We start from the raw sequence: 19618 nt of genomic DNA, 5'->3' as shown, positions 1-19618 counted from the left end.
TCTGATCTGTGCTATTTATAACTAAAAGATTATAATATCAATGAAAAATCACTGTCATAAAGGGAAACACGCCTTTGCTATTAATAATTGAGCATTATGACTGCAGCAGTGGATGTCTGGTCGGTGCTCCGGCTGGTCTTCAGTGGAGATGTTCAAAGACAGTGGGCAGTGGGAGACACCCAGACTGACAGTAAACTTTTAAAGCAGGAAGATCAGCTCCTGTCAGAGGATCTCTAAACAAAGAAGAGTGTAATTACAAACCATCCTAATGAGACCAGCCCCCCCTCCTTTCTAGTCCTACACAGGCCTGTCCCCCACACACAAGCACACCCACTACCCTTTCCTTCACTCCCAGTCATCGTGCAGACTGACCATGACTGTACAATATGTGACGCTGGAGCACAAAAGCAGTCATCAGTAGCACGGTTATATTTGTAGCAATAGCCAACAATACATTGTATGGGTCAAAATTATCAATTTTTCTTTTATGCACAAAATCATTAGGATATTAAGTAAAGATCATGTTCCATGAAGATATTTAGTAAATTGCTACCGTAAATATATAAAAACTTAATTTTTGATTAGTAATATACCCTGCTAAGAACTTCATTTGGACAAATTTAAAGGCGATTTTCTCAATATTTAGATTTTTTTTGCACCCTCAGATTTTCAAATAGTTGTATGTCGGCCAAATATTCTTATTTATTCAGCTTTCAGATGATGTATAAATCTCAATTTTAAAAAATTGACCCTTATGACAGAAAAAAATACAGCTCATTTAAAAAAAAATAAAACATTCACAATAGTGCAGCATTACAGTATGTGCAGGAAATTGCTAAAATGGACATGAATGATTACTTACATTCTATTGCTTTGAAAGTAAGATGACTAATGCTAGTTCTGTCATGGTGGGGACTTTCTATTGACTTCTGCAATTATGAGCTAATGTTGTGTACATCCTTTACTACCCATACATCTAATTATTGAAGCTAAAATAAGATGATGTTTACCAGATAAAGTGTGATAACTAAACAAGGAATAAAGAAAAACCTTAAAAAGGAAGAAAAAGAAAACCGACAATACTTTACAAAGGTTCTAACTCACATCGAATTCTGAATCAGATCATAGAGTAATTAAATGAGAATGAATGAGAGTAAGCAGAGTTCAGCAGTGGCTATTACCTTTCAATTGGAATTAAGGCTAGTGGGACATTCAAAACTTAATGGAAAGTTTAAAACCTGCCTAGAATTCTGTGCATGTGCTGAATTAAAGGGATAGTTCACCCAAAAATGAAAATTCTGTCATCATTTACTCACCCTCATGTCGTTCCAAACCTGTATGAGTTGCTTTCTTATGTTGAACATAAAAGAAAATATTTTGAAGATTGCTGGTAATCTAACATTTGGTAGTTGCCTTTGACTTCCATAGTATTTCTTTCCCTACTATGGAAGTCAATGGCAACCACCAACTGTTTGATTACCAGCAATCTTCAAAATATCTTCTTTTGTGTTCAACATAAGAAAGCAACTCATACGGGCTCACTCATGAGGGTGAGTAAATGATGACAAAGGCTAGTGGGACATTCAAAACTTAATGGAAAGTTTAAAACCTGCCTAGAATTCTGTGCATGTGCTGAATTAAAGGGATAGTTCACCCAAAAATGAAAATTCTGTCATCATTTACTCACCCTCATGTCGTTCCAAACCTGTATGAGTTGCTTTCTTATGTTGAACATAAAAGAAAATATTTTGAAGATTGCTGGTAATCTAACATTTGGTGGTTGCCATTGACTTCCATAGTATTTCTTTCCCTACAATGGAAGTCAATGGCAACCACCAACTGTTTGATTACCAGCAATCTTCAAAATATCTTCTTTTGTGTTCAACATAAGAAAGCAACTCATACGGGCTCACTCATGAGGGTGAGTAAATGATGACAGAATTTTCATTTTTGGGTGAACTATCCCTTTAAACCTACCAATGCAGCTACATGTAGTAATTCATCCCATCCAAAAGACGGCGCGTGCAAAACCAAACATCCAGCGTGCGCGCGGCGTGTAGTGCCTTGCGCATGCGCATGCGCAACCACGCCACATGGTTAGCAGCAGGGCTTTCAACATGGTTGCTGGTTAACTAGACTTGTGAGATATTTTAGCTCAGATATTCGTATTAAAATCAAATCAAGTAAAGTTCAGCTTTGCGCCCTCGGCTTGGATAAGTGGTGCTGTCCTTTAAAAAAATGGGGAAAACAAAGGTAACGTTACGTGTTTAACTTGCATCCAGTTAAGCGCGGACAATGAAGTAACTTACAAGTCCGTCTGTCTTTATCTTTGCTAAATCTATTAATTTCGTTATTTGGAATGAGATTCGGTGATGTATATGTGTGTGTAAATAGGTACACGTGTCAATGTTCTAACGCTTGGCAAAATAATGTATAATCTCGTTTCAGCTTGAACAGTTACGACGAAAGAATTCTATAAGCTACTTTCTGTTTTTGTCTCATAGACTAAGAACCAGAAGAAAGCCCGCGTGGCTGCCAGTCGTGTGGCCGAGGAGACTTACTCCACTGTGCCGCACACCTTCGTGTTTCACCGCGGACAGATCGGCAAGAACGGCGCTCAGCTCGTGGCAGACATGAGACGAGTCATGGAGCCCTTCACTGCCAGAGCTCTGAAGGTGCACCTCACGATTGCTGCTGCTCCACTCTACTGTCAAGTCTCCTTTACACACTGAAACTGTTGTCTTGGTTTGCAGGTGCGGAAGAATAACGTCTTGAAAGATTTTGTTGCAGTGGCAGGACCATTAGGAATCACGCACTTCTCAATATTTACCAAAACTGAGAATACTATAAACATGGTGAGTGTATTTGTATTATGTAAAACGGATAGGGTGGCTCCTGGATGTTTATTTAGTAAAAAAAAAAAAAGTGTAATTGTGTCTCTTCTTTTTTTCAGCAGGGATTTTATTCAAATTTTTTTTTTTTTTTTTTTTATATCCCCAAAATATATCATGAAATATCTCATTCTCAAATATGTGAGAGTAGATGCATTTTGCACCTTTATAGTTTGTTAGTTGATCTATAATGGGCGATGGTCAAAGTAGCCTAATAGTGTAATATATTAACTTGCATACAAATCCGGATTTTTACTTAAGTACCAGATATGGGTGTCATACCATAAAATATTTTTAATGCGACTGACTTTGTATTTAATAAAAAAACATTGTAAGTTACTAATTAGCCTATAGCACTTTCATTGTACAAAAAGAGAGCAAAGAACGTTTACATCAGGGCTGTCTTAAAAACGTGTGTGTCTCTTGCTCTGTGCGAACGCAGATTTGAAATTAGCAGCTGGTGATGTTTTTCTTTTTTATATATATATAGTTTACAGGACAAACTGTGCATTTCACCCAAAATCGTTTGCTGTGAAATGATTCCAAATTTAGGGGGGCCATGCTTGTTGACAGGGGCCACTGCCCCCCCCACCCCCCTAGAACCGCCCCTGCTCTCAAGTTGTACTAAACCTGTATGAGATTCTTTTGAACACAAAAGATATTTTGAAGAACGTTGGTAACAAAACGGTTGACTGTAGCCATTGATGTCCATAGTTGGAATGGCTACCATCAACTGTTTGGTTACCAACGTTCATTAAAATGCCTTTTTGTGTGTTCAACAGAGAAAAGAAACCCATACAGGTTTGGAACAAGGGAAGGGTGAGTAAATGATAACAGACTTTTTATGTATGTGCGAGCTATCCCGTTAAAGGCTGCATGAAATGAAAAATAACCCTATCTGTTTGAATGCAATGTCTCCCTTTTTTCTTTTTTTTTTCATATTTAAAAACAAAAAAAAATTTACCTTATAATTTTTAATCAATGTCTTAACTCAATCTTCCAATGAAATCGACAGTCCTCTTTCTGATGAAAAATGCCGTACTTCTTTACTTAAACTTTGCTCCTTTCTTAATCAACTGCAAGCTCAAGCAAGTTCACACCTGCCTCCATCCAATCATCTAACCGATGCATAGAACCATGTCCCTGCCAAGCATTTTTTTAAATGATAATCTGTTTCACTTGAATGTATGTCACAATGCAAAAGAAAAGATGTCAGTATTTCCTTGCATTGTGACTTTTTAATGACATTTGGCAGATGCATTCATCCAGAGCATTTTTATCACTTCTTGCTTTCCCTAGGAATCAAACCCATGACTGTAAGACCTTCGTTCGTCTTTTGAACACAAATTAAGATATTTTTGATGAAATCCGAGAGTTTTCTGACCCTCCATAGACAGCACAGAACTGGGCCACGTTCAAGACCCAGAAAGGTAGTAAGGACATCGTTAAAATAGTGACATCAGTGGTTCAACCTTAATTTTATGAAGATACGAGAATACTTTTTGTGTGCAGAGAAAACTCAAAATTACTCTATACAACAATTTCTTCTCTTCCGTGTCGGTCTTCAACACGCATTCACGAGAGTAACGCGACGCATGTGTGTGATAGTACTGTCATGAACACGTCGTGGACTGAAACGGAAGAAAAGAAGAAATTGTTGAATAGTTATTTTTGTTTCCTTTGTGCTGTATTCTCATAGCTTCATAACATTACGGTTGAGCCACTGATGTCACATGGACGATTTTAATGATGTCCTTACTACCTTTCTGGGCCTTGAATGTTTCAGTTGTGTTGCTGTCTATGCAGGGTCAGAAAGCTCTTGTATTTCATCAGAAATATCTTAATTTGTGTTCAGAAGATGAACAAAGGTCTTGCAATTTTGGAATGGCATGAGGGTGAGTAAATAATGACAGAATTTTCATTCTATCCCTTTAAATATTACTGGCTGGATTCTCAATGCATTCCGATGGCATTCGACATTAGTATGTTGCTATGCTAACAGCACATGCTTAAGTACAAAAAGCACATTAGATGCTTAACAGTTTGTGTCTACTGAAAAATGATGGGTGTCTGTTCTGCTACAGATTGGCCCCAGAATGACTCTGCAGCTGGTGAAGATATCAGAAGGCATGGGGGAAGGAAAAGTGCTTTATCATTCTTTCAGTAAGTGTAGTTTTGTGTAAGACCGTTTAGACGCCCAACCTAGTTGTTATTGAGCGTATTACTAAGCTAGTCCAAAATGTGCTCCGTCTGCAGTCTCGAAAACAGAGGAAGAGCTTCAGGAGATGCTGAAAAGGAAGGAGGCCCGTCTGAAAGAGAAAGAAGAACGGAAGAGAAAACAAGAACAGAACATTGCCTTAAAAAAAGACAAACGAGATCAGAACAAGTGAGTAGATCTGCTGCTCTGGTGGTGATGATGAGCTAGATGTTAACAGTGGAGATTCTTTGTTTCCGCAGAAGTAAATATTACAGCATTTGGTTACGGTGTTTTGAAATGGGTATTCTGTTTTTCTGCTAAATGGTTGCTGCACATTACTTCAAAAACATAATCTCCCATAAAATGCTTTAAAACATCCCATGCTAAATAAATTGTACATTTTATTTGTATTTTGAGTTTTTTTTTTTGCAAATTAAAAATAAATCAGAACACCATAGCAATGCACTCAAAGCATCTTTTCAAATGTAAGTTATTTTGTTCCAAAAATATTTTAATTTCTTAAAGGCAAAAGAGCATGGAGGGCATCAAGAGAAAGCGTCAGCAGGAAGGGCAGGTATCAGATGATGAAGTGGAGGATCCTGGGAAACCGGAGGGCCAGGCTCCAGCCGAGGAGTCTGAGGACGAAGCAGAGTATTACAGACAGGCTGTGGGGGAGGAACCAGATGAAGGTATCACGTCATACCAAAATTATTTGTGAAATTTTACCGTTGCAGTTTGCACTGGTTCTAATTTCTTCTTGAACCCCACAGACATGTTTCCTGGTGCAAAAAGGAAGCGTGGTCCTGGAAAGTCTACAAATCCCTTTAAAAAGAGGAAGCTGTCACCGGGGAAGGGCCCTCCTCATGACAAAAAGAGTTTTAAGTCATTTGACAGGGGAAATAAAGATGGTAGGAAGCGGTTTGGGGATAGAAAACCTCTAGAGGGGAGAAACAGGTTTAGGAAGAGCGAAGGAGGCAAAAAGTTTGGCCAAAAAGGGGGAAAAGGCAATAGATTTGCAGGGCAGAAGAAAGGAGATACCGGTAAGAAGTTTGGCGGACAGAAAACGTTTAAAGGACGTGCTGTTATGAAACGACAGAAAGGTGCCGGAGGAAAAAAGGACTTTAAACACAAGAAAGGGAAAAGCTGAAGGAACTGAAAGCGAGGTTGGACGCATCTAAACTGCTTAACCACAAGATGGAACTGTTGCTTCACTGATGCGTCATGTATTAAATGACTGATGTATCATCATGTATCAATGCAAAAACATCAGCAGATCCATGCTGCTTTATGTCAGACTTGTGCCTTGTATAAATGTTGATAGATTTGGATACATTTAACCAATAAATCCTTTCAAAACATCAAGTGGCTTGTGTTGCAATCATCTACAGGCTTTAAATGTCACGTGTGCTTGCCTGTGTGGTTTCAGTCATTGGTCTGTTTTTTTGAAATGTGCATGAGAGGGGAAGTTTGGTATTGTTTCACGGGTGACTGCCGGAGCATTTAGTCAAGCAGATTTGCTTGGTGAGTTTTATCGACTTGTTTGCCACTTTTTAAAAATGTACAAGAGTGAGAGTTTATAAACTATCCTATACAATTAAAAAAAGAAAGCTGTTTTTGTTATGGTTCTAGTTTATACAAAATGCTGGGAATGGGTATGTCAAGGTGAATTAACAGTATAAAACATATTTTGAGTAAAATGTACTGTAATTGATGTTTAGCTTTACTGGATGTGGACTTCTTGGGCTTGAATACATTAAGGAATTTGTGCTGGGATCTTATTTGGTAAAATATCAGTGTTTTGTTGTTTTTATCAAATTTGTGAGTGCTTAGCACTTAAGTTTCCAAACATGACATTGTTTTCAAAATTGCTGCAAATTCTGAAACCCATTAACTTGTATCTTAAAATACATTCTTCACCACAATATCATGAACAGCCTTGGATGTAAAAAAAAAAAAAAGTGCTGAAAAGATAAACCACTTATTTTACAGTGCACTGGTCTAGCTATACGTACTGTTTTAGTCATAACGCTCTTAAACAATGTAGGTGTGATTTCCTGCAGGCAGAACTGAAAGATGTCTGCTCTGTAAAACCCCTGAATTACGTGACATCTGACAGTTAATTGTATTGATTATTTTGCTAGCTAATGTTTTTTAATGTTGTCAACAACTGTTTTTAGGATGCATAGTAAAAACAGGTAAAGAGCTGAATCACAAACTATGTCATTTATAAACATTAGTTAATTCATAATGGTAACTTATACAACTATAAATTGCAAAAATAGATACTGTAAGAATATTAGGCTATTCCTTGCTAGTTCACTGTAGAACCTAAAACAAAGGTTCCAAAAGAAAAGCATTTTTTTCTTAGTGTGAAGAACATTTTTATAACCTAAAGAACCTTCTATGGAATGGAAAAGTTCCATGAATGTTAAAGGTTCTTCGTGGAACCATATGGATGTCAATAAACCTTTGTTACTTATATGAGTGTTGAGGAGTTGTATTACCGACACTAACAACTATGAAATTGCCACATTCCAACTGTAGGTTTATATAAAAAGCTTCTCAGCATCTGTAGCAGTATTACACAAGATGCTAAGATGAGAAGCCTGAGATAAGCAGCAATGCAGTTGTATATTTCTTTTCTGATTGCTAAACCGTTTATGTTTCGGTAAAAAAATAAAAAGATACAAAGGTTTTCACATCATCTGCTTGGATTCACAAGGTTTTTCCAAAAATGTGATTTAAGATTGATGCTACCAACTCTTATTTGTATTTTTCAGGGGTCAGAGAACACCAGGGACAATGAACAACAGTTTACTCTGCAATACTACATTTCAAATCGGACTCCTCCCCCCAATGTATGGCATTGAGATGTGCGTGGCTCTGGTAGGGAATATATTTGCCCTGTGGCTCCTGGTGACTAAAGAGAGGCAGAACTGGCACACCGGAGTAGTGTTCTCCTGTAATCTGGCTATCTGTGACATTCTTTATGTCCTGACCTTGCCTTTGCTCATCATTTACTATGCCAATGAGAAGCAGTGGAGCTTTGGAGATGCTGCATGCAAAATTGAACGCTTCCTCTTCAGCTGCAACCTCTATGGCAGCATTTTCTTCATCATGTGCATCAGTGTCAACAGATACCTTGCCATAGTTTTCCCCTTCTTCACCCGGAGCTACGTGCGCCCTAAACATGCAAAGATCGCAAGCGTGCTGACGTGGTCCATCGTGATCATCGCTTCATCGCCAGTCCTCAAATTTGCTGGGACCGAAGTTAAACAAACCTACACTCTTTGTGTCTCAAGTCACGATGAAACCCTGAGAAAACCCCATTTTAAGTACACCCTATTTCTTATGGTTGTAGGATGCATGATTCCTTTGTTAGTTACCTTTGCATCATATTTGGGTGTGATTTGGACTGTTCTGAAAAATGAAAACATAACCGCACTAGAGAAGAGGAAGGTGGCTCTGATGGTTGCTCTGGTCTGCATCCTTTACGCCACATCATTTGTGCCCTATCATGTTCTGCAGACGTATCATGTGTTTCTGAAGTCGATTAAGATGATGAAGTGTGATGTGTATAATTCATATCAAGTGTCAAAAGGCCTGGCCACCCTGAACATGTGCTTGCATCCGCTTCTATACATGGCTGTGTTTGACAGCATACGGACAGCTTGCTGTGGAAAGAGCTCAGATGACTAACCTTCATACATATAATATCTTGGCCAAAACCTCACGCTGTGGCTTCCTGGATGTAAATTAAGTTACATTTCTGTTGATGGCTGTACTCTTCTCTTGTACGTCTGCCAACCACAAACCAAATGAAAATTATTTTCTTTGTGTCCTTTTTGTGCTCAAAAGCAAACAAGAACATATCTGACAGTAAAAATTGACCATTAAAATGCTTCTATTCTAGCTGCAAAGAATACCAATTAAAGATATTTAATAGAAGACTGGCTCAGTTTTTATTTATTTATTTAACAAAGTTCTTCTTTTTCAAAATGGTGGCTTTGGGGTATATCGATCTCCAATATTATTTTAGTCTTTTGTGATATAAAATATTACTTTTGTTGTACTTCACAACTGATGGCTATTTTTAAACATTGTCCAGAAGTACAAGAAACCATAAGAGAAATCTAGACAAATGATCCAGAGAACCGAGACCTAAACTTCCTAATGAAACAACATTAGTGCCATAAAGGTGTAGTGCATTAACTCAAATTAAGCAAAGTTTGTTTGTAGCCTATAGACAATTTCACAACAGATGTGGTTAAAAGCAGCTTTAGTGAAAATCATCTACAGTATGTACGGACAAGCTCCTGCTCAGCCAAGATATTATCTAGTTACTAGTGTAATACTAATGTCCACTGAATAAATTATTTACTCATTTAATAAAAGACTGTTTTTAGTTGTATTTACTTAAAGACTACATAAACTAACTGAACTGAAAAGTTATGTTCAATACATTAAATAGCTCAGAAAATTAACCTTAGTTGTTATTACCAGTGTTGGGGGTAACGCATTACAAGTAACGCGTGTTACGTAACCAGATTACTTTTTTCAAGTAACTAGTAAAGTAACGCATTACTTTTTTAATTTACAAGAGAATATCTGAGTTACTGTTTCAAAACAGTAACTCCAGTTACTTTGTTTTCCCATTAATTGACTGACATCTCTCCTGTCCCCATATTGGGAGAAATCGGGAGTACAGAGGCGTTGTGTGAACATGATTCTGTAGTTCTAGACTAAATGTGAATGTGCATTAATTCATCCCACTCACAAAAAACAGACTTAGTGTTCATCAAAATGAATTAAAACTCAGAATATGACGCAAACCTGCTATAATAAAATATGTTAAATAACACAAATGTATCTAATCCCATTCTATTAACCAATGTCAACACAAAAGTAATGTAAGGCATTACTTTCCATAAAAAGTAACTAAGTAACGTAATTAGTTACTTTTTTTTTTACGGAGTAACGCAATATTGTAATGCATTACTTTTAAAAGTAACGAAAAAAACGAAAATAAACAATGTATTAATATAGATAGCCTCAAAATCGTGGTTTGCATGTCACGGAAGAAGCTGGTTACTTGACATTCTTGTGGGTACATATTTAAGAAGGCATTTTTATATGTTCCTACGTTCTAGATGCTTTTTGAAGCCGTTCTGGAATGTACTCTGGCTTTTTAGTTGACTTCTATCGTGTTCCTTCCTTGTGGTGTAGAAGTCAGTACTAGCTCATTTCACCACACTTTCCCTCTCTTCATATCGTTGTCCTCGCTGCAGTCCTCCGCTCGCACAGAGGCGCTGTAGCGGCGCGTCCTCTCACCAAAAACAGCCCCGAAACGCTTCCTCTCGAGCCTCAAGACAGCCGTAAAGATGCCGTCGATCGAATTCGACGAGTAAGTTCTTCGTATGAATGAAGCCATAAAGTTTTATTCATGCTTATTCAAGATATCTAATATCTTGTGTTTTCCACAGCTCAAAGCCTAGCTGGGCCGATCAGGTGGAGGAAGAGGGAGATGAAGGTAACTTACGAGGCCGCAGCGCAGCCTCACGCACGTGTTTAAACACTCATTAATTAAACGATATGAGAACACACTTTATAGTTATAAAACTACTCTACCGATAGTGAAAGTTACAGTCAGTGAGCGGGATGTCAGCCTGACAGAAAAAGGCAGCTGGTGCTTTGTGCTGTGACGGTTCTATGTTGTACTATGCTAATGTTTATATATAAGTTACACATGCACTATGCTATACTAACGTTACTTGTTTAATGCTACACCCATCTGTAAAATATTACACATCGTGCTGTTATTCTTTGACGTTACATCGTACCGTGTTGTGCAGTGGGTATATACTATCATGATGCTAAATTGTACCATACAGTATGGCAGTATAGTGACAACAGTTAGACAAATGGAGGACTGTCGTGCTGTTATTCTTTGACGTTACATCGTACCGTGTTGTGCAGTGTGTATATACTATCATGATGCTAAATTGTACCATACAGTATGGCAGTATAGTGACAACAGTTAGACAAATGGAGGACTGTTTTTTTGTTGAAAAAGAATTAGGGTTGAAAATAACCTGTGCAACGGGGTGCAAATGTTTTTAACATCAAAGATTTTGTGTAAAATAAATTCTACGAGTATACAAGGAAAAGTGTATATTTCAGGTGCTGTACTTGGTTACAGTTTCCCACCATTTAATTCGTCTTAAGTTTTTTTTTTTTAACCATTCATTTCAGTATGTGACAACAGTAAACATTCATATTTCATTAAGACAGTTAATGTGAGGCCAGATAAAACCTTGTAAAAAGGATTAAACTAAATCGATAAAAGATAAATGCTTTTTAAAATAGTCTTAGTTTGTATACATGCATACTGTGACTGCATGACATGCCATATAAACTATAGTTATGCATTTATAACAGGTGTATTTACTTACTTCAACAGGTACACTCCCTTCACCAAAAGAGACAGTCAAAGGTAACATCAAGACTGTCACGGAATACAAGATTGATGAAGATGGCCAGAAGTGTAAGGTCAGCAGAGTTCTTCTTAATATTATATCGTACTTGTCAAAAGGTTTCAGAAGAATCCGGTTTCATATTTGTCCTTTGCTCCTCTATGGGCAGATTGTCAGGACATTCAAAATTGAGACGCGGAAGGCCTCCAAAGCAGTTGCCAGGAGGAAGGTATGTCTTAATTTTTCTTTAGTATATTGACATCAAAAAATATTGTTTTTGTTTGTTTTGGGGGGGGGATTGATTGTTGTTTCATCCAACAGAACTGGAAAAAATTTGGCAACTCTGAACGTGATGCACCAGGTCCCAATGTTGCCACCACCACAGTGAGTGATGACGTCTTCATGACCTTCATCTCCAGTAAAGAGGTATGATGATGAGAACCTGATGAAGTTTTTACACGGAGGCATTGCATATTAAAGAAATAGTTCACCCAGAAATGAAAATTAGCTTGAAAATGTACTCGCCCTCAGGCCATCAAAGATTGTGGATGAGTTTGTTTCTTCATGGGAACAGATATTAAGCATTACATCACATGCTCACCAACGGATCCTCTGCGGTCAATGGGTGCCGTCAGAATGAGAGTTCAAACAGCTGTCGTGTTTAAGCGAAAAGCTGCATGTTTGTAATAAATCTGTCATTAAGATGTTTTGAAACTTCAAACTGTTGCTTCTGGCAAAAATACGAGTTATCTATCCATTATATTGCTTTATCCAGTGAAAAAGTAGTCCTGTCTGAATCGGGAGAGAAATATGCACAGATCAAGCATTGTTTACAATCCAAGACAGTCCTAAAAATGTTTGGGTTGGTTTTAATGTGAGATGACCACCTGATGGACTTTCTTCACTAGAGGAAGTGTAATTATGGATTATAGACTTGTATTTTGGTCAGAAGCATTGATTTAAAGATAAAATGACTTGATGGATTTCCACTTTATGAAACGTTTATTGATGGACTGGAGTCTTGTGGATTACTTGTGATATTTTTATCAACTGTTTGAGCTCTCATTTTGACGGCACCCATTCACTAAAAAGGGTTAATTGGTGAGCAAGTGATGTAATGCTAAATTTCTCCAACTCTGTTCCAGTAAAGTTAGAGACTCTAACTTTGGATGGCCTAAAGGTGAGTACATTGTCATACATTTTTTTTGGTGAACTATTCTTTAAAAAAAAAACATGTACCGATGCCAACTTGAAGTGATTCTCCTGCTTGTTTTAACAGGACTTGAATGCTCAAGACCAAGATGAAGATCCCATGAACAAGCTGAAAGGACAGAAGATCGTGTCCTGCCGTATCTGTAAAGGGGATCACTGGACCACTCGCTGTCCGTACAAGGACACACTTGGTCCTATGCAGAAGGAGCTGGCCGAGCAGCTGGGTCTGTCCACGGGAGAAAAAGAGAAGGCAGCAGGTATGAAACCTTCATGTTGTCCTGTTAAGCATATTCGTTGAGTCGATTAATGAGTTATTTTACTTTGAGGTCTAGAGCCAGAGCCTGCTCAACCTGCCCAAAACAAGACTGGGAAGTATGTTCCCCCCAGCCTGCGGGACGGTGGTACGCGCAGAGGAGAGTCCATGCAGCCTAACCGCAGAGGTACGTTTGACATCCAGATCTTAAACAATGATGTTCTCAATCAAGAGCCTAATGGTAATGTGGTGATATTTTCTCTGCAGCTGATGATAATGCAACAATCCGTGTGACCAACTTGTCCGAGGACACCAGGGAGACGGATCTGCAGGAGCTTTTCAGGCCTTTTGGCTCCATCTCTAGGATCTATCTGGCCAAGGACAAGAACACAGGCCAGTCTAAGGTGAGAGATGTGAAACACGGTCGTCAGGGATTCATGAGCAAATGACAAAAAAAGGAAAGATAATTTAAAAGATTCATTTTGACTCATCTACTCAGTCTAAGAAGTAAACAGGAACATTAGTGTGATTGTTAATCTAAAAATTAATCTGCTTACATTAGTTTTAAGAATATGACAGCATGAACCATGAGTAATGTTTTCAGAAAAATAGCACATATAACTTCTTTCCCTATTACTCTAGGGCTTTGCCTTCATCAGCTTCCACCGCCGTGAGGACGCTGCCAGAGCCATCGCTGGTGTGTCTGGCTTCGGTTACGACCATCTCATTCTCAACGTGGAATGGGCCAAGTGAGTACTCCTGAAAGAGTCTAAAACGAGCAACAGCCATGCTTTCTCTGATCTAATCATGCTTTCCTTGTCTTTCCAGACCCTCCAACAACTGACAGAGCTCCATAAATATTCCAGGTCTAGATTTGTTCTGCCAATTGTATCAGGCGGTGTTCCAAATAAATGCAAATGATAAAGCATCCAGTTGTCTGTTTCACTCTGTGATCTGTCTTTAATTAGCTTGTTTTCTAAGTACTTGCATTTAAGTGTACTAGTAAAGCTGCAAGCAACTCTAAACCAGTGCTTTACTTAGAAATAATGGGCAACTAATAAAGAAATCTTGTGGAAAATGCAAATATTCCTTTGCTAAAGGTTAGTGTTCTGGTCTGAGGTATCCTGTAAACCTTATTTTCTGTCAATGTGCAACGCTTGATTCATTAACCGCTGCAAGTAAATAACTAGAGGAACAACATGCAAGAAATGGTAACAAACACCAGTCTAAAAAAAAAATGGTAAAAATAAGGTGGATAGAGGCAGTCTTAAGATAGACAAACATCACTAAAAAGACAAGCTCACAGACACGTCCGCTCAATATGGTCCAACTGTTAGGATAAGAGGTTTTAAATGTTTTTTAGGATGGTCTTCCTCAGCAGTATGATAGCGCTTATCAATGGCCAATCAAATAAAAAGGCAAGTTTTCAGTTCACCTAACCAGAACGTTCCAACAGCGAAGTGTACAGCAATATATAAGTAGCTAAACGGGTATTATTTGACAAGCGTTTCATGATAGAAATGTTAAATGACCAACAGTAATACTCCATGTGGCCAACTATGACTATTTTTGACAGATTGTGCAGTTTTTAATTGAAGAGACCGACTACCTTTTAATGATGTAATTCATAACTAAATGTGACCAGACAAATTAACAGAACAGTTTAACGTTTTAGACAAAAATATATAGTTCCCATCACACCCATAAAGTTGACTAGTGCCTCAAGTAGAAAACCTTAGAAGCTCAAACACCGTGCTTATGATTGGCATGTTCATTATTTTTTACATGTGATTTGAACATTGAAAATGTGCATTGAGTGTTATGCACGTGGCATAAAAAGTAAAGGCACTGCAGGTTACATGGAGTAAACTTTACATCTCAATATATATATATTTTTTTTTACAGGCTCGAGATTTAATTGAAGAATCCATGTGCTCACAAGTCACACATTCTCCTCCCACCCACTTGTCTGTTAGGGTGCTATTGCAAGCGTAACTTCCTTTTCACTACACCGTAATGTCCAGTAAGAAGTGAGCTCACAACGCGGTAATTGAGAGCATGCCAATCAATTTAATAATTTAAATGCATTTCCCTTGGGACTATTTACCAGATTTAAGACGTGGGGGAAAAATAAACATCGACACCATTGAATAAGAGCTTTATTTGAAATATTACAACATATAAAAACTACATAGAATTTAATACCACTGTCTCAGAGTGGATAATTGCAAATACACGATTAAAATCACATTGAGAAATTGATAAAACATCACATAATGGCACTGCACAGACTGTCCATTGAAATGCCACTGAAGTGGCCAGCTCCGGACCAGCTTATGGATAAATGGAATGAGTTTAATGGGCTGATGCGTCAAGATGCTCCCAAACACAATGTAAATGTGCGGCAGTTTTATGGAGATGGCTTTAGTTGCAAACCTCAATCTTCTCCTGCTTCACAGGCTCTGAGGAAGTTGAACAAGAGATTAAACTTCCTTTTAACAGCGAGATTTAAAAAAAAAAATAAAAAAAAAAATATATATATATATTTTTTTTTTTTTAAAGTCACCTGTAGCATTCTCCATCTTTCCTTGCACACACTTCTTGATTTCCAGGCCGATGGCTTTGGAGAGGGGTGGAGGCACAGCATTACCAACCTGAGAAACACAAGGTCATGGATTAGTAATACTTCCTCCTCCTCCTCCCCCCCCCCAAAAAAATAAGAAACAACCCATTTTAGCACAGGCATCATACCTGTCGGTGTTTGTCCAAGACATTACCAAAAAAGCGGTAGGTGTCTGGAAATCCCTGCGAGCGTGCACATTCCCTGACACTCACCACACGGTGCTGCTCAGGGTGGAGGACACGTCCCTGTAAACGGTTACCAGTATAAATCACAACATGATACAACTTTACCAATTATTGTTGTTATAATTCATATTGTGACTGGTTAGCATATGGCAATACCTGCTTGCCCATAGGCTCAGGATTGGTAACTGTGGTGCTGAAGAACCCGTCCCATTCCAGACGGCCGTACAGACCAGCCCAGTGATTGTGGCGATTACCCGTGTGAGGCAGACACCAGGGAACTAGCGTGTTGAACTGCCTGTCTGCAGGGTCACATGGTTTTCCTAGTGCAATGAGAGACAACAACTGGTAAAGCCAGGACTTCTATTTATTTATATATATATATATATATATATATATATAAATAAAAAAATAAAAAAAACAGATTGAATTATTTGGGAAGGACCAACCCTCAGCACAGGAACACACTCCTTTCAGGGCACCGGTGCCACTGCGGCCATTCTTTTTGTCGAAGTGGGTGTAGCGAAGCTTTTTTGTGGTGGTGCCATCCCGCAACCGCACCTCAATATTGGGCAGATCCCTCCAGTCAGAGCCAGGAGCCAGAGGAATGTGGCGCATACGGGCCGCCACCAGGGCACTCATGTCCTACAACACAAAACCAACTACTTAAACCACAAGTGTAGCAGTTTTAAGTGCCTTTTCTCTTCATAAGACTTTTGACATTCAGAAGACAGAAACATGCTCTTCATCTAACCCTTTAAATGACACATTAAGGGTTAGAGAAGAGTTTTAGCCTGCTGAATAACTTCCTGTAGATCTCGCAGGAAATTTCTTACAGAAAAACAACTAGCTTTGATACAAGTATACCCTACAAGTCAAATGCAAAAAATAAAACCGGGTTTATTAAAGCCACTGATGAACCATGTAACTTTTCCAAATGTCAAAACACCTTCAAGGTGAAGGAACTGACCTTACAGATGTGGTCCCTGAGGATGGGCTGGTACTGAGAGCCACGAATGTGCCTCTGGAACCAGGACTGTGGCTCGCCATTATAGGAGATTTCCAGAGCTGCAGCTCCGTTACGGATCTCTGGGAGGTCAGACATTGTGTCCCGCACAGTGATGGTGCGATAAACGCCTCCATTTCCACTGGACAAAAAAAATAAATGGTGTGATAAGAGCAGAAACCAGAATATGTTAGTGACAACACAATTGGGGTAACACCAAATGCTTACCGAGTGACATTGCTGACATGTCTTTTCTCATCAACCACCACACTAAGAGAACAAGCACGTGGGGCGAACACATGCAGGGGTTCAGGAAAGCGGGGCAGCTTTTCACCAGGGGCTGCAGCCAAAACGATCGCCCTGCGTCTGGTCTGGGCCACCCCATACTGCCCTGCCTGCAAAAAAAAGACATTAAAACGGAAACAAATTAGAGTGATTAAAAAGGGGGTGGAAAAATAGTGCACTCAGTCCTTTGCTTAGAGGGAAGGAAAAAACAAACCCAAAAAAAAAAAAAAAAAACACACCACTTCATTGTTACTTAAAAAAACAAACCCCAAAAAAAAAAAAAAACCACCACTTCATTGTTACTTAAACCTTTAGGCGCCAGGGATTTTTGGGGAAAATGCTGGATTTTGATATCAAGATTTCAAAAGCTTGTGGCTTGAAAGGGCTTACAATAGATCTCTATCTTTAAATTAGAAAAATGTTGGGCATGACCGAAAGTTTGTGGGGTGTAAATATACTAGTCTAACTTGCATATGACAGAGGCGGCCATCTTGAATTTCATATTCAGGAAATAGTAGATATTGAATTTATGTTTGTACTTATTTGCGGGTTTTTACATTTTTATCCTCATTCCAAATGATCAGAAAAGAGGAAACCAACAATAAAACGATAGTACTAAATTACCAACAGGCTCACCAAAGCGTTTGATCCAGTCTTGATACGCTTTCATTTCTCAAATAAACCCAGCCACCATCGTCATTGCCATTTCCAGCCCTATTTAGATCCAGATCACCCCTGCGGCCTCTACCACGCACAGCACTGCCACGTGTACCGTGGCCACTCCCACCTCTTTGGGGCAGCTAGTGCTACTTCCAGCCCTATTTCTCCTAACCCTGCTGCCTCTACCAACAGCTCTCCTATGGACACTATGACCACGTCCACCTCTGCCACCCCCATGGCAGGGGTGATCACTGGTTTGTGCTTCGTGAACTCGCGCCTTGCACAGCGGCACCATTGCGCTGCAAAGATGTACCGGAAGAAGCGCGATCATTAGACTACCTATCATTTCCAAAAGGCAAATATTCCCCTTCAGAGTCGGCGAATAACATTTGCAACATCCTCACGGTACAACTTTTTATTAGCCATTTGGAGATTCTCACAAATCTCACAATTTACTCCGATGCTCTGAACTGAACCCGCATCAATGACACGATAGCTCACTTGCTCTGCTATTTGCTCGAACACTTTGAATAGGAACATGACATCATTTTGGTCTAGAATCGAAGTACTACATGTCTGCCAGCTAGTGGTAGGGAATACAAACGAGGTATTACACCATATTAGGAACTACAGCCTATTTTATTAAGTATGACGTCTTGTCACAATTTTGCGACTTTGGCGATTAGAGGGTTAATTTTAACTTGCCTGTAGCACACCAAAGGTGCACTGGTAGCCCATGCGAACAAGACAGCGCAGTGTGAGCTTCAGGACCATGGAGCGCTTGAATGACACAAAGTTCCTCACGTTCTCCAGCAGGAAGAACTTGGGTCTGTAGTAGTCACAGTAGCTGAAAGGAAAAATCGATCACAATGGCAAATGCATCCAGCAGCATATATCCAAATAGGCAGAACAACCTTTTCACAGCAAGACTCATTCTGCTCACCTCAGATACGAGACAACCAACGAGTTCTTGAACTTTGAGTATGTGCGCGAGTTAAAGCGGTTCATTCCACTGAAGCCTTGGCAGGGTGGCCCACCACAGAGCATCTCCACGTCCCCCTTCTGCGGCAGCTTCTGTCCAAGAGAGTTGGTCTTCTCTCCGGACATCACCAGCTTCAACAGGACGTTACAGTCCTCTGTGAAGACTGTGGTGCCTGGGTTGTTCAACCTGAATGCCTGAGCAGCAGGATCCCACATCTCTATGGCCCAATTGGTCTCAGAAATACCTGTTGTTTGGGAAATGTATAAAATCCAACACAACAGGGGTGCTCAGAGTGGACTGCGGTCTGGTTCTAGTAGTTTAAGTCTTTGGTTCTTTTAATTATGATTTTGGCTCACATTTAACAAAAATCCACCAATTCACTATCTCAACAAATTAGAATATGGTGACATGCCAATCAGCTAATCAACTCAAAACACCTGCAAAGGTTTCCTGAGCCTTCAAAATGGTCTCAGTTTGGTTCACTAAGCTACACAATCATGGGGAAGACTGCTGATCTGACAGTTGTCCAGAAGACAATTGACACCCTTCACAAGGAGGGTAAGCCACAAACATTCATTGCCAAAGAAGCTGGCTGTTCACAGAGTGCTGTATCCAAGCATGTTAACAAAGTTGAGTGGAAGGAAAAAGTGGAAGAAAAAGATGCACAACCAACCGAGAACTGCAGCCGTATGAGGATCGTCAAGCAAAATCGATTCAAGAATTTGAGTGAACTTCACAAGGAATGGACTGAGGCTGGGGTCAAGGCATCAAGAGCCACCACACACAAACGTGTCAAGGAATTTGGCTACAGTTGTCATATTCCTCTTGTTAAGCCACTCCTGAACCACAGACAA

The 19618-nt window shown here is 39.3% G+C and overlaps 4 protein-coding genes across 5 annotated transcripts in view; 3 read left to right on the top strand and 1 right to left on the bottom strand.

Moving 5' to 3' along the window:
• Positions 1-2054: 2054 nt before the first annotated feature.
• On the top strand, positions 2055-6446 carry LOC107587982 (suppressor of SWI4 1 homolog). The gene is made up of 7 exons (XM_016275966.1): positions 2055-2253; positions 2505-2675; positions 2754-2855; positions 4970-5054; positions 5148-5277; positions 5614-5777; positions 5859-6446. Exons 1-7 carry the CDS (start codon positions 2239-2241, stop codon positions 6233-6235), a joined length of 1044 nt encoding a protein of 347 aa, XP_016131452.1. The 5' UTR covers positions 2055-2238; the 3' UTR covers positions 6236-6446.
• Positions 6447-6549: 103 nt separating this feature from the next.
• p2ry11 (purinergic receptor P2Y11) lies at positions 6550-8862 on the top strand. The gene is made up of 2 exons (XM_016275900.1): positions 6550-6609; positions 7869-8862. The coding sequence occupies exon 2, from the start codon at positions 7891-7893 to the stop codon at positions 8785-8787; it is 897 nt and encodes a 298-aa protein (XP_016131386.1). The 5' UTR covers positions 6550-6609; positions 7869-7890; the 3' UTR covers positions 8788-8862.
• A 1388-nt stretch (positions 8863-10250) lies between these two features.
• Positions 10251-13954, top strand: eif3g (eukaryotic translation initiation factor 3, subunit G). Of its 2 annotated transcripts, none has more exons than XM_016275989.1 (10): positions 10251-10492; positions 10572-10618; positions 11549-11637; positions 11731-11790; positions 11883-11987; positions 12841-13030; positions 13100-13213; positions 13294-13430; positions 13669-13775; positions 13855-13954. In XM_016275989.1, exons 1-10 carry the CDS (start codon positions 10470-10472, stop codon positions 13868-13870), a joined length of 888 nt encoding a protein of 295 aa, XP_016131475.1. In that variant the 5' UTR covers positions 10251-10469; the 3' UTR covers positions 13871-13954. The 2 variants fall into 2 exon arrangements, with proteins under 2 accessions (XP_016131475.1, XP_016131476.1); XM_016275990.1 differs by having other exon boundaries at positions 10254-10492; positions 13106-13213.
• Positions 13955-15168: 1214 nt separating this feature from the next.
• The window catches only part of dnmt1 (DNA (cytosine-5-)-methyltransferase 1), a 28549-nt gene continuing 24099 nt past the window's right edge, over positions 15169-19618 (bottom strand). The window contains exons 26-34 of the mRNA XM_016275899.1: positions 18726-19008; positions 18488-18629; positions 17066-17232; positions 16802-16979; positions 16281-16476; positions 15991-16154; positions 15778-15894; positions 15593-15680; positions 15169-15488 (exon numbers count right to left, since the gene is read on the bottom strand). Of these exons, the coding sequence (XP_016131385.1) occupies positions 15451-15488; positions 15593-15680; positions 15778-15894; positions 15991-16154; positions 16281-16476; positions 16802-16979; positions 17066-17232; positions 18488-18629; positions 18726-19008 (1373 nt within the window). The 3' untranslated portion in view covers positions 15169-15450. The remainder of the gene's footprint in view (positions 15489-15592; positions 15681-15777; positions 15895-15990; positions 16155-16280; positions 16477-16801; positions 16980-17065; positions 17233-18487; positions 18630-18725; positions 19009-19618) is intronic.

Source organism: Sinocyclocheilus grahami, unplaced genomic scaffold, assembly GCF_001515645.1.
Source record: "Sinocyclocheilus grahami isolate Dianchi unplaced genomic scaffold, SAMN03320097.WGS_v1.1 scaffold97.1, whole genome shotgun sequence".
NCBI classification, from domain to species: domain Eukaryota; kingdom Metazoa; phylum Chordata; class Actinopteri; order Cypriniformes; family Cyprinidae; genus Sinocyclocheilus; species Sinocyclocheilus grahami.
This window is presented reverse-complemented; position numbering and strand designations above follow the sequence as displayed.

Coding starts and splice junctions, on each gene's coding strand:
- eif3g (XM_016275989.1), top strand. CDS start 10,470: ATGCCGTCGATCGAATTCGACGA. Junction 10,619..11,548: donor GGAGGAAGAGGGAGATGAAG/GTAACTTACGAG, acceptor TTACTTCAACAG/GTACACTCCCTTCACCAAAA. Junction 11,988..12,840: donor CCTTCATCTCCAGTAAAGAG/GTATGATGATGA, acceptor TTGTTTTAACAG/GACTTGAATGCTCAAGACCA.
- p2ry11 (XM_016275900.1), top strand. CDS start 7,891: ATGAACAACAGTTTACTCTGCAATACTACATTTCAAATCGGACTCCTC.
- LOC107587982 (XM_016275966.1), top strand. Junction 5,055..5,147: donor AGTGCTTTATCATTCTTTCA/GTAAGTGTAGTT, acceptor CTCCGTCTGCAG/TCTCGAAAACAGAGGAAGAG. Junction 5,778..5,858: donor GGGGGAGGAACCAGATGAAG/GTATCACGTCAT, acceptor TGAACCCCACAG/ACATGTTTCCTGGTGCAAAA.